Raw genomic sequence first — 15,715 nt, 5'->3', positions numbered from 1 at the left:
CTTCTCTCTGTTGAGGCCAGCTGCACCTCCCACTTAGCACTGTTGTTGAGGACAAGACTCTTTTCTTGAAGCTGAAGGGGCAAATCTTCTTCAGCTAGGGCTTTCTACTCGGTATGGGTCTACTGGGAAGTTCACACATGCATCCAACATTAGTTCTAGCAGTTGTCAGGGAGCAGGAAGCAGTCAACATCAGCATCTCTATCAGCCTGATCTGGAAACTTGTCCACAATGCAACCAATCCTTAGGCCACTCCCCATTCAGGACTAGAGTCAGGTCAGACACTACGGGACTTGAGCCCATTGTTTACCTTAAGAAAACTTTTACTGTGTTTCTATCACTTTAAATTTTGAGAACTCAAATTTTCATCCCTTACTCTATGGTACAAATCATAACTCAAGTTTGTCATGTGGCTGGCCTCTCCACATTGCAATTTAAGAATGGAAAGAAAGACTCTGGGCATCCCCGAAAGATCCCTCTGTGTTTCTGTGCTTTGCAGCAGCTCTGAGAACAGCATCTGAGGTGTGAATAAGCTCCCACTCTATTAGAATCTGAGCTGTGCAGACTCTAATAAAGACTGACCCGCTGGACCTGTGAAATATGTTGTGCTGCTTTGTGGGCTTTGAATTTTGTAACTGCTCTAAACCTAGATAGAGCAAACAGTCTCTGCTCCAAGCAAGTTCCCAAAAACATAAGATGCAAACCTTACCGAAACTGTTTAGATCAACAGTTCTCAAGGTGTGGCTCACAATCCCTTTGGGGGTCAGAGAATTCTTTCACTGGTCCATATATCAAATACTTACACTGTGGTTCATAGTAGTAGCAAAATTACACTTATGAAGTAGCAAGAAAATAACTTTATGGTTGGGGGTCACCACAGCATGAGGAACTGCATTAAAGGGTTGCAGCATTAGGAAGGCTGAATGACCGCTCTAGACTGTCCAAATAGGACTTCTAATTTTTGACGTCTTCTTGTTTGATTATTGACAGGAGGAAGTGATTGGAGATTTGAAGCCAGGCACTGAATATCGAGTGAGCATAGCAGCCTACAGCCAGACTGGCAAAGGGAGGCTTAGCTTCCCTCGGCATGTGACCACTTTGTCTCAAGGTAAAAATAGGCTCAACATAATTAATAATGGGAAAGGACTTCCACCTATTTATGCCCTCAGTCATCAAAATTCACATGCCAGATACTGTTTTGGGCTCTAAGAGGCCAGTGGTGACCACAGTAAGCATGCATGTGCTCTATCAGAACTCAGCAGGGCCAGTCAAGGCATTATCTGATTAGCACATAGTGACAGATTGTAAAATACCACAGGCTGCAGAGACTTAGCACATAGGGATGCGGAAGAAACTCGCCAAGACAATTTTAAAAAATGAAACTAACCCATGGATAGGAACCAACATAGTGAAGAAGGGGAGAGAGTGGGAGAAAATCCAGCAAATGTTCATCCATGTGGTACAGAGGTAGACCCTGGGTCCATTGCAGTCACTGTTCACACTGTGCTCTCTGTCAGGAAATGACATTAATCCATCTCCATTCCACTACAAGAAGTGCTTAGAAAAGTGAAAAAGTCTTAAACAATAGTGTGCACAAACCCAGAAGGTTTGGAAGTCTTGACATGTAGACAGCAGTAGGTATGGGGTGACATGATTCTTTTCAAACCTGAGGGGATGCACCCATATGCTCTACCACAGCTGTGTATTCTGGTCATCAGAAAACATACATGCACATACGTACAAGCACACATGCAGAAGTGTTAGGAGGTAAGTGGCAGTAACAATGGGGATTTATCATCCTTGGAGCTAAACACCAATTACAACATGGAAACAGAAGAACGATTGATAAGAGAGGTGTGGCAGAAGATTCTCAGGGGTACATGTCATGTGTCTCTGGGCCAGTGTAGCTAACTGAGTTGTTTGCCAGCCAGAGGTTCTGAAAAGAGAAAGGAAGACAAGATTTCCGAGTGTATGCTACATGGTAAAGTCATGTGTGGTTTTGTTGATTGGTTTGGCTTTTGAGGCCATACCAAATAGATATGTCTCAGTAGTCGAATATGTACCTGTTTTGGAAGTACCCAACCTCTCCATCAGCTGAGACAACTAGTCAAGTTTAGCTGTGTTTGTCATCCTGCCTAGATTCCTGCCTGCCCCCTGAAGCACCCCATCAGCCACATGTCCTTGTGGTTTCTGATTCTGAAGTGGCCCTATCTTGGAGACCGGGAGAGAATGAAGGAAGTGCCCCAATTCAGTCCTACTCTGTGGAATTCATTAGGTAAGTCATGGGTCATGACGTAAGACAGGGGCAGATCTTCACTTGACCTCAGCTGCATGTGTGTTCAAGGTGATGAATAGTCTTGGAGGACCATGTCTGCAACTGGGCCAACATATGTCCCTGAATAGTCATCTTAGGTGAGCTGTCATTGGCGATACTGCCCCCCCCCCAGTCTCTTTTGCAGCCAAACACCACTCTGAAAATGAACTTTCACCAACAAGCTGGCCTCCATTTCAGGCTTGAAACTTGCCCTTCTGACTTGAAAGTATTGTATTTGAAATAAATATTTGATGGCTTTTCTCAGAGAGAGAGGGAAGAACATTTTTACATACAGACACCATGCACTCCAGATCCACATTACCTTGGGGTGACTTTCTAAGTTTGAGTTCAACTTGCTGCCTTCCTATCTGCATCCTAAGCTCTTGTAATGCAGTTTGATGGGCTGCAGAAATTCATGTGGAACTCGTGATTGCCAAATCCGCTGTGCAATTCTATTTTAAAAAGAGAGAGAAGAAAAGGCAAACAAAGGGAATTCCCAATGCAAGGTCTTCAGCCTGGGGTCTCCATTTGATTCTGGGTAGAAAGTGAGCGTCTAGGGTCGGTCCACCCTTCACTAAAGATGAGGGGCCCCTCTGAGGCTTTCACGCTGTGGATTCATAGAGACTCGGTAGGATTCACTCTTCTGGCTTTCTGAAGCCAGGGCAATAGGTCCTGTCAAGACGTGATGGGTTGTTTTTTCTCTCTTGACCTCCCGGTTTATTCCTGGGCTGTGGGAAGCAGACATCTGTGTCCTCTGAGCTCGTTCTCAGGGAGAGCCTGATGAATTCCAAGTGGCAGAGACTTAAAAGAAGATTGAAGCAATAACCTCTCGGCTTCTGTGTCTGTAAAGTCTAGTGGCTGGTCTGGATTCAGGGAGCACTAGACCCATACAGCCTTGGCAGTCTGTGTTCAATGTTCATCCATCTCGCTGTCCATCAGTTCATTTTCCAGCAGGCTTTCCCTAAGGTTTTGTGGTCTTCCAGCTTAGCTCCCTACTTTCAAGAGAGGATGAATTTCTCTTTGGACCCAGCAGAATTTCTATATGCCTCCTGATTAGCCAAGTCTAGGGCCTTTATCGTTTTCCAAGCTGATTGTGATGGCCAGGGTGGGAAGAAGTTGTGAATTAGCCAAGCACTGGTTGTGTTGTACGCTCTGAAAGCAACCAGAGGTGGAAATTTCAGACCTGGAGTGTGTAGGCTCAGGGCTCAGGAGGAGTAACCCTCAAAGGGAAACTGTACAGCAACTCTTGGGATGTGGCAAATGGGTGGTAGGAAAACCTAGAAGAAAAAAATGAAGGAAATAAGGAAAAGGAGGAAGAGAGGGTAGGAGGAAAGAGGGGATGGAGGGGAAGAAGAAAGAAGGGAGGAAGGAAAAGGGGGACAAGGAGGGGAGGGACACTATGGCAAAGTTCAGACCAAGGCCAAAGATAGCACATAATCCTGCCTCTCAACATGTCTTTTAGGCAAAGTCTGGAGTGGGCCTAGAATAGAAAGGATTCTAATCCTGGTTCTAATACTTAAGCAATACTTGGAATTCTAAGACTCCGGTTTTCTCATTGAAAAAGCCTGGGAGGGATTTAACCCATGATTTACTTCCACAAATAAATGAGACAACACCAAAAGAACAAAATGAACTTAAAACGTAAAAGAACTTTAAACTTTGAGAAATGAAAACTTGTCATCGTCTGCCTATCACGGGTATAACCCCCAGCAAAGAAGGCAATCCTCCTTCCCTATTAATTTTCCACTCAAACATGTATTTTTCCATATGTGATGTTAATAAAACATAGAAATAGCAGTTTCCTAGTCTTGCCAGCACACAGGAAGTAGAAAACAAAAATATTTACCTTCAGAACTAGGAGAGCCATGAGGGAAGGCTGAATGCTTAAGTCTCCAGTTGCCATGTGGCCCTAGACAAGGCCCCTATCTCCTGAGCCTCCAGCACCTCTCAGAGTTTTTAATTCCCTCAAAGAACAGCTGGGGAAAAGGCTCTGGGTACAACAAGTTTCTTTAGAAGCCAGAATGAGAGAAGAGGACTCTGAAACAGGCATAGAGAAACAAACTCTCAGAGGGTGTTACTAAAGATATTATTACAGGCAATGCAGTCTGTCCTGGAGCCTAGATCAGACAGATGCTGGGGTATGCTTGAACACTGGTCATTGTGGATTAAATAACTAGCTATAACCCGGAGCAAGCTGGGTAACCCTGGGGGTCTGACTTTCTTTAGCCAGAAAATTCAGGTGGTCATAGGAGGAAAAGACAAAAGATATCTCTCAGCACTTGGGTGCTGAGCTATCTCTCAGCTCCATGGAAGGCTTTTTATCCTGAGTCTTTTACCCTTGAGCTACTTAAGAATGATTATATTACCCACCATTTGTTTTTAAGGAAACAACGTAAAAAGCATTAGAGAAATATCGCTAAGGGAACACTTTGTCGCCACTAGTAGAGGCTACAAAGGTAGCCAACATCCGACCCTACCAACTGCACGAATAAAATCCAGAAAAGATCCAATGTGATTTTCCACATGCCCACCCCACACAGCCCTGCCCGCTTTGGGCCACTGTCACCATCCAGCCACTACTGGAACATATTTACTGATATTGGTTTATAACCACACAGTAGTTAGCAGATGCCTGTGAGAAGACTCAGCAGGTAAGGGGAGCTTGCTGCAAACCTTGATGGCCTGTGTTTGATTACAGAGCACATGGTGGAAGGAGAGAATTGATTCCAGCAAGACCTCCACATGTGGGCTGTCAGGCAAGCATGCTCACGTGTATGTACACACACACACACACACACACACACACACACACACACACACGCACGCACACACGCACATGCACACACACACAGACACATACACACACTGTAAGAGAAAAAAAAAAGGTTATCAGTTCACTATATGGTGAAGCTTCAAATGATCTCAGAAGGCTCTGGCTGCAACTTCATCCCACATGGCGTTAAACCTGAGATTTAGTGATCTTCACAAATTAGTAAACCACTAGCTTTCTTCTCAGAACTTCACTTACAGCTAGAATTTATAGCCATAAACCAGATGAATCACCACAATATTTAAGAGGAACGTGGACCTGGATTAGTTTCCCTAGCCCTCAGATGTTAATGTTGAAAACACTTAGGGAGTCTTTTCTTCTCTGTTATTTTTTTGCTCTGGTGCAGGAGGACCTCCTGCCTGCTTCTGAACTACATACCCAGCTCTAAAGACTATGCTAACACAGTCCTTTTAGAAAGAATGGAAAGCAATGAAAAATGTCTCCCCACCCCCCTTTTTGGGAAGGGAGAAATTATTTAGGAACTCAGGTACTCTAGTACAAGCTCTCCTTGCCAAAAGGACCAAAATTAGCAATAAGAAGACTAGCTAGCTTAGATACCAGCTGAGACTCCAAGTTAAAAAATGATACCATGTAAAAGCAAGAATTCTTTTTTATTATTGCGCTTTCAAAATTGAAAGTCTCAGAAGCACCTTGCAGACTGCCACATGGTCCTAGAAATTCTGCTAGCCATTAAGGCCTCAGGCTTAGATGAAAGGGATAAATGTTTTTGCAGAAATAAGATCTCCAGTCCTACAGGTAGGTCCCTTCAAACTTCAATTCATCATTCTGTGATGGTTCCTAGTGAAACTTCTTGTCAGGATCTCGGGAGTTGATATAAATTGAATTCCCATGTAGCAGCTTTGGGAGCCATTTGTAAACCTCAAATGCAAAAACCTTCTCTCCTACCTACCTAGGACAAACTGTCTGTCAGGTTTATCATTGCCCTGTTTCATCCATCTGTTTGTGGTTTGATTAGTTTAGACCAATATGTGAATAAAGAGAGGCCAAGTGAGCTGAAGGTCAGATTTTTTTTTCTTTTTTAATGTGATGACTTAATGGTTTGGACTTCACACCACAGTTCATTTTTGTGGGGAGCAAACTTTGCATGAAATTAACCTGTAAGGAGCAAACTTTGCATAAATTTGGCCTGTAAAAAAGACAGTGAAAGCTCTATCCAGAGCATGGGACTTGCTCTCCCTCCTGTCCCATGGGCCCTGGCTGATCTATGGGATTGAATCTCTTCCCTTAGAGCTAGGAGCGTATTTTGCAGTCTTTAGGTCCCCAAAGACACCTTAGATAGAAGGTGTGTCTGTTCTCGGTTGGAAGATGACTATATTTTTCCTTTTGGCAAGCGAAACTTGACACGGTCCTCATAAATCAATAGCGACTCCAAACCACAGGGACAAAGCAGTTCTTGAGACTTTTGTCCCAGCCCCACCACTGGGCGGCCTTTTCTTATCCCATTCCAGTTCCTGCACAGACCTCAAATAGAAGCTATGTTTCTCACTAAGCAGAAATTATCACCGTGACTGAAGTCCATCCCTGGGTTCTCTCAGTTAACATTTTAATAAAATAGTACATGTGAAAAATACCATACTTATTACTTAGATTATTGCTGTCAACATACTGACTGTGACCTTATGTCTAAATTTATGCACATAAAACCACTCTAAGAAGGGATACACAGGCTTTGTCAGACAGTCACAATGGCATAAGAAGGTTAAAGACTGTACTACAGGTCAGGGATTGGCAGACCTTTTCTTGAAGGACTAGAAAGCATTTTGGCTCTGTCACAGACGCTCTGCTCTACCATTGTCATAGGAAGGCAGTTGTGTACTTTAGAACCTCAGCGAGTGTATTCCCATCAAGGTTGACAGCTGAATGTTCTTGACCATTGGATTAGGGTATCCTGTTATTCCTAATATATTTTTTTATTCCTAATAAATTTTAATTTCCTCCAACACCTTATAGGAGTCTACTATAGACATCTACTCATACTGGCCTGTGTTACTAATGAATGTGTACCAATTATGGGTAAGATAGAGGCAATTAAACTGTGACCTGAGCTTTGTGACAGTGTCATGAGGAGTGTAGAGTCTGGAGTGCTGAATTGCACAGTAGGACTGAGGGCATGGGCTCTGGGGAATACGTTCTTGGCACCTCAACTTATTTTTAATCTTGAAAGTTTTAATTGACAGATCAAAGTTGCACATATTTGTGGGTGACCCAGTTCTGAAGGCGTCTGGGTAGGCTTCTTGAGGTAGCTAGGAAAGATACATCAGTGGTAGCTGCAGAAGATGGAGGGGGGAACAATATTAAAGGGTTAGACTAGAGGAAGCCATTTAAGCAATGGCTTGGAGGCAAGAAGAAAATGTTCCTGCAATTGCTGAGAAAGCCTGGAGCGATGTGTGGGAAGAGGAGTAAGCCAGCGTCAGACCAAGAAAGGCATTAAGAAAGAGTTCACTTTTTATCCTGAAGGGAAAAGGGAACCGCAGAAAGTTCTAAGGAGAAAAGCAATTTCAGTGTTAGCATTTTTGAAAGACCATGTAGACTTCTCAAGGAATGTGGAGACGAACCGGACAAAGTCCCAATGATCCTTGAGCTTGCAGTCTAGAAAGAGAGACAGAAAAATGAAAGAAACTATATCCAAAGGTGGTCGTCAGTGTACCAGCAGCATTGGGTTCAAGGCGCCAGGAGATTTTAGAGAACCCCATGACACTGGCACCTGAACTAGTGCTCCTGAAGAGTGAAGTGGGAAGTGGGAGAAGCTCCTAAGCCATCAGCAAATTCAGTGTCCCTCAGCAAATGTTAAATGTCGTATCGGAGGAACCATTATGGTTTGAAAGGGACCACAAGTATCTGAAGCTATTATGCATTTGATCCGCTTTACCTTCAGCCAGCGGGGCAACCTCCACTCTCCAGGCCATCCTGTATTATATGTTACCACATCCCCTGGAGGGTGGCTTCCTGCTCCAACAAAATCTACCCTCAAAAATGGATACAGAAAATGTGGTACATCTACACAATGGAATATTACTCAGCTATCAAAAACAATGACTTTATGAAATTCGTAGGCAAATTGTTGGAACTGGAAAATATCATCCTGAGTGAGGTAACCCAATCACAGAAAGACATACATGGTATGCACTCATTGATAAGTGGCTATTAGCCCAAATGCTTGAATTACCCTAGATCCCTAGAACAAACGAAACTCAAGACGGATGATCAAAATGTGAATGCTTCACTCCTTCTTTAAAAGGGGAACAAGAATACCCTTGGCAGGGAATAGAGAGGCAAAGATTAAAACAGACACAGAAGGAACGTGATTGTTGCGGGGAGGGTGGCAATGGGGGGAGGATGGGGAGGGGAACACCATAATGAAGGGGAGGGGGAGGGATTAGGGGATGTTGGCCCGTAAACCAGGAAAGGGAATAACACTTGAAATGTAAATAAGAAATACTCAAGTTAAAAAAAATTTTAAAAAAAATCTACCCTCAAAAATATTTTCCTAGTGTGATGTAAGTACCTTGAGCCCAGTTTCCTAGTTAATGCCTGTAGGATGTTTACGCTTCACCTCCGTCTCAGCTTCAAGGACACTGGTTCTCAAATTGTGAAAGATGATGGATTGGAAGGCATTTGGACTCATTGAGGAGGTCGTGCCCTACCAGTTTTTCAAAAGGAAAATACAATAGAATAAAAAGAAAAATATGAGAGGGAGTCCAAAGGACATAAACAGGGGTTATGAAACTTGTTTCTCTCTCTCTCTCTCTCTCTCTCTCTCTCTCTCTCTCTCTCTCTCTCTCTCTCTCTCTCTCTCTCTGTGTGTGTGTGTGTGTGTGTGTGTGTGTGTGTGTGTACACGTCATGGTGCCCAGGACCTGTCTTTCTATGAATCATACAAAAATCATTCCTCTGAATCAATGTGGTTTGAGGTCAAAGGCTCCATACCCTGTTCTAGAAGTTGCTTTTCACTCAACCTTCCACAGCTGATGGCCACCTTCCTCTGCTTCTGTACAGCCATTGTTTCAGGAGCCATCCCTCCCAAGGCATACATACACCATTATTCCTAACCACTCTTAACTGACACCAGAGTTTCCCTTCTAATGGCTCTGTAAGGAGTCACTGGGCATCTTATTCCCATGTCTAATACTCAGAAGTGTTTACACCATCATCACTGGATACAGTCTTGTTTCTTTACTAAAGACAACTGCCCTATATCTCATGCATTTAAGCCAAGCAGTGTCCATTCTTTGAACTCTGCCTCTAGTGGTCAAGGACTGACTTAGTCATTCTTAACCTGTGGGTCCCAACCCCATTGGGGGTCAAAAGGCCCTTTCACAAGGGTCAAATATCAGATATCCTGTATCAGATATTCTCATTATGATTTATAACAGTAGCAAAATTACAGTTATGAAGTAGCAACAAAAATAACTTTATGGTGCGGGGTCACCACTACATGAAGACCTCCAAAGGATGGCAGCATTAGGAAACACTGTACTGACTGATCAACATAGAAAACCATTTCCTGCTCTGAGCAGTGTGCCTTTTCTACAAAAATTCACAGTGAGCGTGTGATTACTTTGAAAGTTCATATTAATGCCTTTTCTGCTGTAGTTTTTTTTTTTACTCAGGCTTTTGACCCTTATGTCTATCGAATTGATTTGCTTAAAAATTAACATGAGGTTTTCTAAATACCCTGTTGAATTTCACTTGGGTTGTCTTTGCCCTGGCATTTCTATACACTGAAGTCACTTTGAATTTTGATTCTATCACAGATCTTATGGAGAGTGACTTAGTTAATCTTACTATTGCTATGATAAAACGCCAAGACATAAGCAACTTGGGGACGAAAGAGTTTATTTCACTCACAATTCTTTATAACTGTTCATCATCAAAGGAAGTCAGGATGGGAACTTAAGCAGGGCAGGAACCTGGATTCAGGGGATGATGCAGAGGCCACGGAAGAATGCTGCTTACTGGCTTGCTCTCATGGCTTGCTCAGCCTGCTTTCTTATAGAACAGAGGACCACTAGCCCAGGGGTGGCACCAACCACAAAGGGCTGGGCCCTCCCTGATCAACCACTAATTTAGAAAATGCCTATTGGCTTGCTTACAGCTTGATGTTATGGAGGCATTTTCTCAATCGAGTCCCTGATTTCCTCACTTGAGTCCCTGATGACTCTAGCTTGTGTCAAGTTGACATAAAACTAGCCAGAACAGAGAATTCATGTCCCAGACCAATATCTGTATTCCCCAAAATTCTTTGGATTGTTTTTTTTTCTTTTGAGTTCAAACTACTAAAATCTTTGTTGATGTTTTTAACTTGACCATGCCTTATTTATCTGAGAATTCTTCCTACCCTGTGTATTTTTTCTTCTTCTTAACCACTTACATTGTTCTTGGAACCGTACCCCTGCCCCCCTCCCCACACACACACATTCCTTTTTTATCCATTTGAACTTTTCTGAGACACATGGTTATTCCAGGCTGGCTAATTAAACAACAGTCATTTAATATTTTCAATATATGTATTTAGAGGTAGAACATCAAAAAGTTAATTATGTTTTCTTTCTTGTTTTCTTACAAGACCTTCAGTAAAGTTTTTCAAGGTGCTTGCAGTCCAGTTTTGTGTTGTGTTGGTATGATCCCATCCTGCAAAGACCTGTGAAGTGTGTGTGTGTGTGTGTGTGTGTGTGTGTGTGTGTGTGTGTGTGTGTGTATACTCCTGTGCATGTGAACTTGTATAGATAGATATCTTGGGCATAAGTCAGTTAATATGTACACACTCATATTATTTAATTTTCTCATTGCTGTAACAGAATGCCAGACAGAAACTCGTCAAGGAAGGAAATGTATTGTGCTTCACAGTTTGAGGGTATAGTCCTTTATGGGATGGAAGGCATGGTGGTGACAGCTGCTCTAGCTGTGGTGGCAGGAGCTTGAGGCAAAGGGTCACATGGCACCCACAGTCAGTAAGCAGAGGGAGATGAATGTTGATGGTCCACTTGCTTCCTCCTTGTTAGTTAAGTTGGGATCCCAGCCTAGGGAATGGTGGCACCACAGCCTGAAGAATGGTGTTACCCCAGCCTAGGGAACGGTGTCACTCCAGCCTAGGGAATAGTGCCACCACCCACAGTGGCCCTTTCCACTTCAGTGAATCCTCCTTAGGAACACATTCACAGACAACACCACCTAGGTAATTCAAATTTCTGTCAGATTCACAATAGAAATCAACCATCACATCCCCCCATTTGCTTACTTAGAAGTTCTCACTGTGCAGCACTGAGATTGTTGGTGAAAGTGTAATTTTAAAATATCAGTTAAAATTATAACTGATATTTTAAAATGATGGTAACAACTGAAACATCCTTTTTAAGACAAATTCTGTAAATGTACATTAATTAACCACTTTGTTAATATAGCTATGGTAGTTCCTTTGTATGTGGATTTCCTGACTGCGTTGCCACCTTGATACTCTTATGTACTAATAGTTTCTTGAAGAGAATCAAACTTAACCAAAAACTTACAATTATTTGCAATGCTGAGGGCAGAATTTTACAATAATTTCTCAAATTCTCCCTTTTCCTGGTTCAGAGATAATTATTTAGGTTTCAGCTTTATCGAGTTTTTAAAGAACAATATAATTAGCACCCATTTTATTCTTATATCTCATTGCTTTCTGAAATATTAATAATTATAATAAACATGAAGGCCACAAAATGAAGTCAAATGTGGTGTTGTATGCCTTATAATTTATGCACTCTGGGGGCTGAAGCAGGAAGATCAACATTGGAAGGAAGACAAGGCTACAGAGTTAGGCCCTTTCTCAAACATAGCACTAATAAATCATCAATAGGTTTTGGGATAAGCTCAATTGGCTTTTGGTGAGTTGGGTGTTCAGTTGGTAGGAGCAAATACAGGTCAGTCATTAAGCAGACATCGATACAGAAGAGCTTGACTGTGTACAGAGAGAAAGAAAGATGCTCCAGGCATCTTGTTTACCTTGTGCTCATCTTTTGTGTAGATGGGATCGGCATCCTCATCAGGGCTTACCCCTTCTCTTGGTCATCACATTTACCTACATGCACTTAGTACTTAACATATTACACGACATACTTGGTGTTGCTCTGATCTCCTCTGCCCAAGGACTCTTCCTTTGCTCCCTGGGTTCCATTCCTATGTTTGTTCAAATCCAAACACTTTCATAATTTAGTTTAAAGCCTTCCTGGTTCTTGCAGACTTCCCAAAAGAGGTCAGTTTACATTGAACTATTTTAATTGAGTTCCTGGGGATGGGAGATGGCACAGATATTGAAGGACCTTGCTGTTCAGTTCCTAGTATCCACGCCAGGCAGCTCACAATCACCGGTAACTTCAACTCCAGGAGATATTATGGCATTATGCCTTCTTGTAGCCTCCTGATACTTACATATAGGTGGAGCACACACGTGCATACACACATGTGCACACAAAGCACACATGCAAACACACACTTAAAATTAAATTTCAAATACATTTATTAAAATATGCTATTTTGTTTTGCCTTCCTGCTGATCCTTTGAGGTCCTGTTCCTGCACTGACCTCCAGAATAGTACTATTCCCCCAATTACACTGTTAGCTCCCCAAGGTAGGTGTCTTTATACTTTCTGAGAAGCCTCACAGAATACAATTCCTGTTATATTGGATCCTGACAAGGCAGAATTTCATGGTATCAAGAAAATAATTGTACATTAAGATTTTGACCGGCAGTGGGTAAGGTGGTCAAAATGTCACAAGAAAAGAAATAAGAGAAAAATACAGTTCAATATCTTTAGGTAAAATTTCTTCAGTCTATCTTTATAAAGGTAGAATGGTAGATCTGGTTCATAAGTTTCTGGGATCATAATTATCTTTGAGAATATGATGGAGAACCTATGGGGGGCTCTTAGAAAAGTAAAACAAGGGCTCAAATACAAAATCTTGCTTATAATTTCTGGGAACCCTTAACCACTCACCAGGCTGCCAGTGGTAAGCAATTCTTCCCAATAAAGTGAGCCGGTGGGTGAATGCGCCCTGATTGCGTCAGTTGACTTCTTGAATTTCGAGAAGCCATTGCTGGCTCTGGATTCATTGCCCGGTCATCTAAAAGACAGGCAGGAATGTCCTAGCCTAGCCTCTCCTACGGTGTGAGATGCCTGAATTGGCTCCTGGCCACTTCTTAGAAAGTGTTGCAAGTTTGAGCTGCTGATAGCTGGCCTTCTGTACCAGAATTGTAGCTTAGTGTTGCTATGGTGACTTGGCTGCCAACATTGTAGTTAGGATAAAAGTCCCTCCAGTGGAAGAAGAGAAAGCTATTGTTGAGAATGGTTTAAGACAATACTCCCGGGCTGGAGAGATGGCTCAGCGGTTAAGAGCACTGACTGCTCTTCCAGAGGTCATGAGTTCAATTCCCAGCAACCACATGGTGGCTCACAACCATCTGTAAAGAGATCTGATGCCCTCTTCTGGTGTATCTGAAGACAGCTACAGTGTACTTATATATAATAAATAAAATAAATCTTTAAAAAAGACAATACTCCCGTCAGGTTATCTCTGTCAGCCTCACCTTTGTCCTTAGGACCTCAAGAGACTCTGGAACCAATGAAATGGAAAACCTGACCCAAAACTAGAGGCAAAGTATTAAAGGTTTTGAACGATTATTCAGCCCACGTGAGCTATATATTATGAAATTAAATGTTAATGATTTCCATCATTTCCATTGGAAATAGTTTTTTTTTTCGTTTTCTGTCTGCATGGGATGAATAAAGAATAGACAATCCTCCCTACCAGCCTTCCCCAACCCCTGTAACTTTTGCCTGAAGATGGCTGCAGTCATTTGCGAGTATCTCTGGGTAAACAAAAGCAAACCCAACGAGATTAGGGTTCTTTCCTCTAGAAATAGCACAGGGGAAGCTTAGCAAATAACAGGAGAGTTTTATCTAAAGACCACATCTCTTCTGCCTTTACTTCTTGGTATCTCCAGTGGCTCTCCTCTGTGAAGTGATTCTGTGCTAATGGGAATTTGCAAATGAGTTTCCTTTACTGGCTCAGCTTTTTCTCTTTGATGATAAAGTCATTTTAGAGAAGAATTCCACCTTTAGGACAAGGGAAGGGAAGGGAAGGGAAGGGAAGGGAAGGGAAGAAGGGAAGAAGGGAAGAAGGGAAGAAGGGAAGAAGGGAAGAAGGGAAGAAGGGAAGAAGGGAAGGGAAGGGAAGGGAAGGGAAGGGAAGGGAAGGGAAGGGAAGAAGGGAAGAAGGGAAGAAGGGAAGAAGGGAAGAAGGGAAGAAGGGAAGAAGGGAAGAAGGGAAGAAGGGAAGAAGGGAAGAAGGGAAGAAGGGAAGAAGGGAAGGGAAGGGAAGGGAAGGGAAGGGAAGAACTCAGCCCTGCTTCCTCCAGTAGGCATGCCCTTGGATTTTTCTTTTTTCCCCAGACCGCATGCTGACAGCACCCACAGCTCACACCCACTTGGTGTGGTAAGCCAGAGGAAGTCTCAATCTCCTTCCCGGACTTTTAGTAAGTCCTGCTAGTGAAAAACTAGGCAAGCACACATGTAAGAAACAGAGTCCATCCAGGCTTGGAGTTTTACTTCTGATATGTTCTTCACAAAAGACAAACACCAACATTTTGTTTCCTACTACTTTTTAAATTCCTGGGAATAGGGGACATTTAACACCAGATGGGTTAAGAAAGGAACCAGCTGAAGGTCTGCCCACCATCAGGGTTTTGTTTTTGTTGTTTTGTTTTGCTTTGCTTTGCTTTCATTTTAACTTAACCTCATCCCATCAACCCAAGTTGGACTCAGCAGTTCTCAGTTGTGACCTTGGTCAAGTCTCTTGCCCTTTGAGAACATTAGTTTCTCTTTTAGTATGAAAATCAAAACACAAAAGATTGAGCCTTTTAAGGTTAGTGCCTACTACAGAAGGTAGTTATTAGTGGTAAAGGAGTTAAGGCCACCAGAACAGTGCTTGGCACTTGGATTTGATAGATGCAATTAGCAGCCATCCACAGGAACCCTCCAGTTAGGCTGCCTGCTGTGCACTGCCCTTCCCAGCTTCACCCTTCTTACGACCTGCAATGTTCTTCCCCTCCTTTAGCCTGAACATCCAGATGGGGTTACACTGTCCTAAAGAGATGTAGAACAACGCTATGTGAGTTTATGTTTTAATTGTGGCGTTATGGAGGTAAAAAGAGACAAAATTTAAAGATGAATTTATCTTGTCTGTGTGGGTGTTTTTACCTGCATGCCAGTGTGTACACTATGTGTGTATCTGATGTCCCCTGGGACTGGAATTACAGGTGGTAATGAGCCATGCATGACATGGATGCTGGGAATCAAATCCAGGTCTTCTGCAAGCATAACTGTCCCTAACCACCAAACCAGGCCACCAGCCCATATAAATGAGTCCTAAAAAATATTTTATTTTTATTATTTGTATTTAGAATATATTATATTTATAAATATATCATATATTGTAAATATAAAATAAATTATTTACATTTATAACTTGTATTTATTATTAATAAATTGTGTATTGCTATATCCAAAATATTATCAT

At 42.4% G+C, this 15,715-nt stretch overlaps 1 protein-coding gene across 1 annotated transcript in view; it reads left to right on the top strand.

The window, feature by feature from the left end:
• The window catches only part of Egflam (EGF-like, fibronectin type III and laminin G domains), a 174,030-nt gene that overhangs the window by 84,136 nt on the left and 74,179 nt on the right, over positions 1–15,715 (top strand). Inside the window, 2 exon segments of the mRNA NM_001108938.2 lie at positions 988–1,105; positions 2,137–2,272. Coding sequence (NP_001102408.2) covers positions 988–1,105; positions 2,137–2,272 — 254 coding nt within the window.

This window comes from Rattus norvegicus, chromosome 2 (genome assembly GCF_021556685.1).
Source record: "Rattus norvegicus strain SHRSP/BbbUtx chromosome 2, alternate assembly SHRSP_T2T, whole genome shotgun sequence".
NCBI classification, from domain to species: domain Eukaryota; kingdom Metazoa; phylum Chordata; class Mammalia; order Rodentia; family Muridae; genus Rattus; species Rattus norvegicus.
The sequence above is the reverse complement of the archived record's forward strand: the minus strand, read 5'-3'. Positions and strand labels throughout refer to the sequence as shown.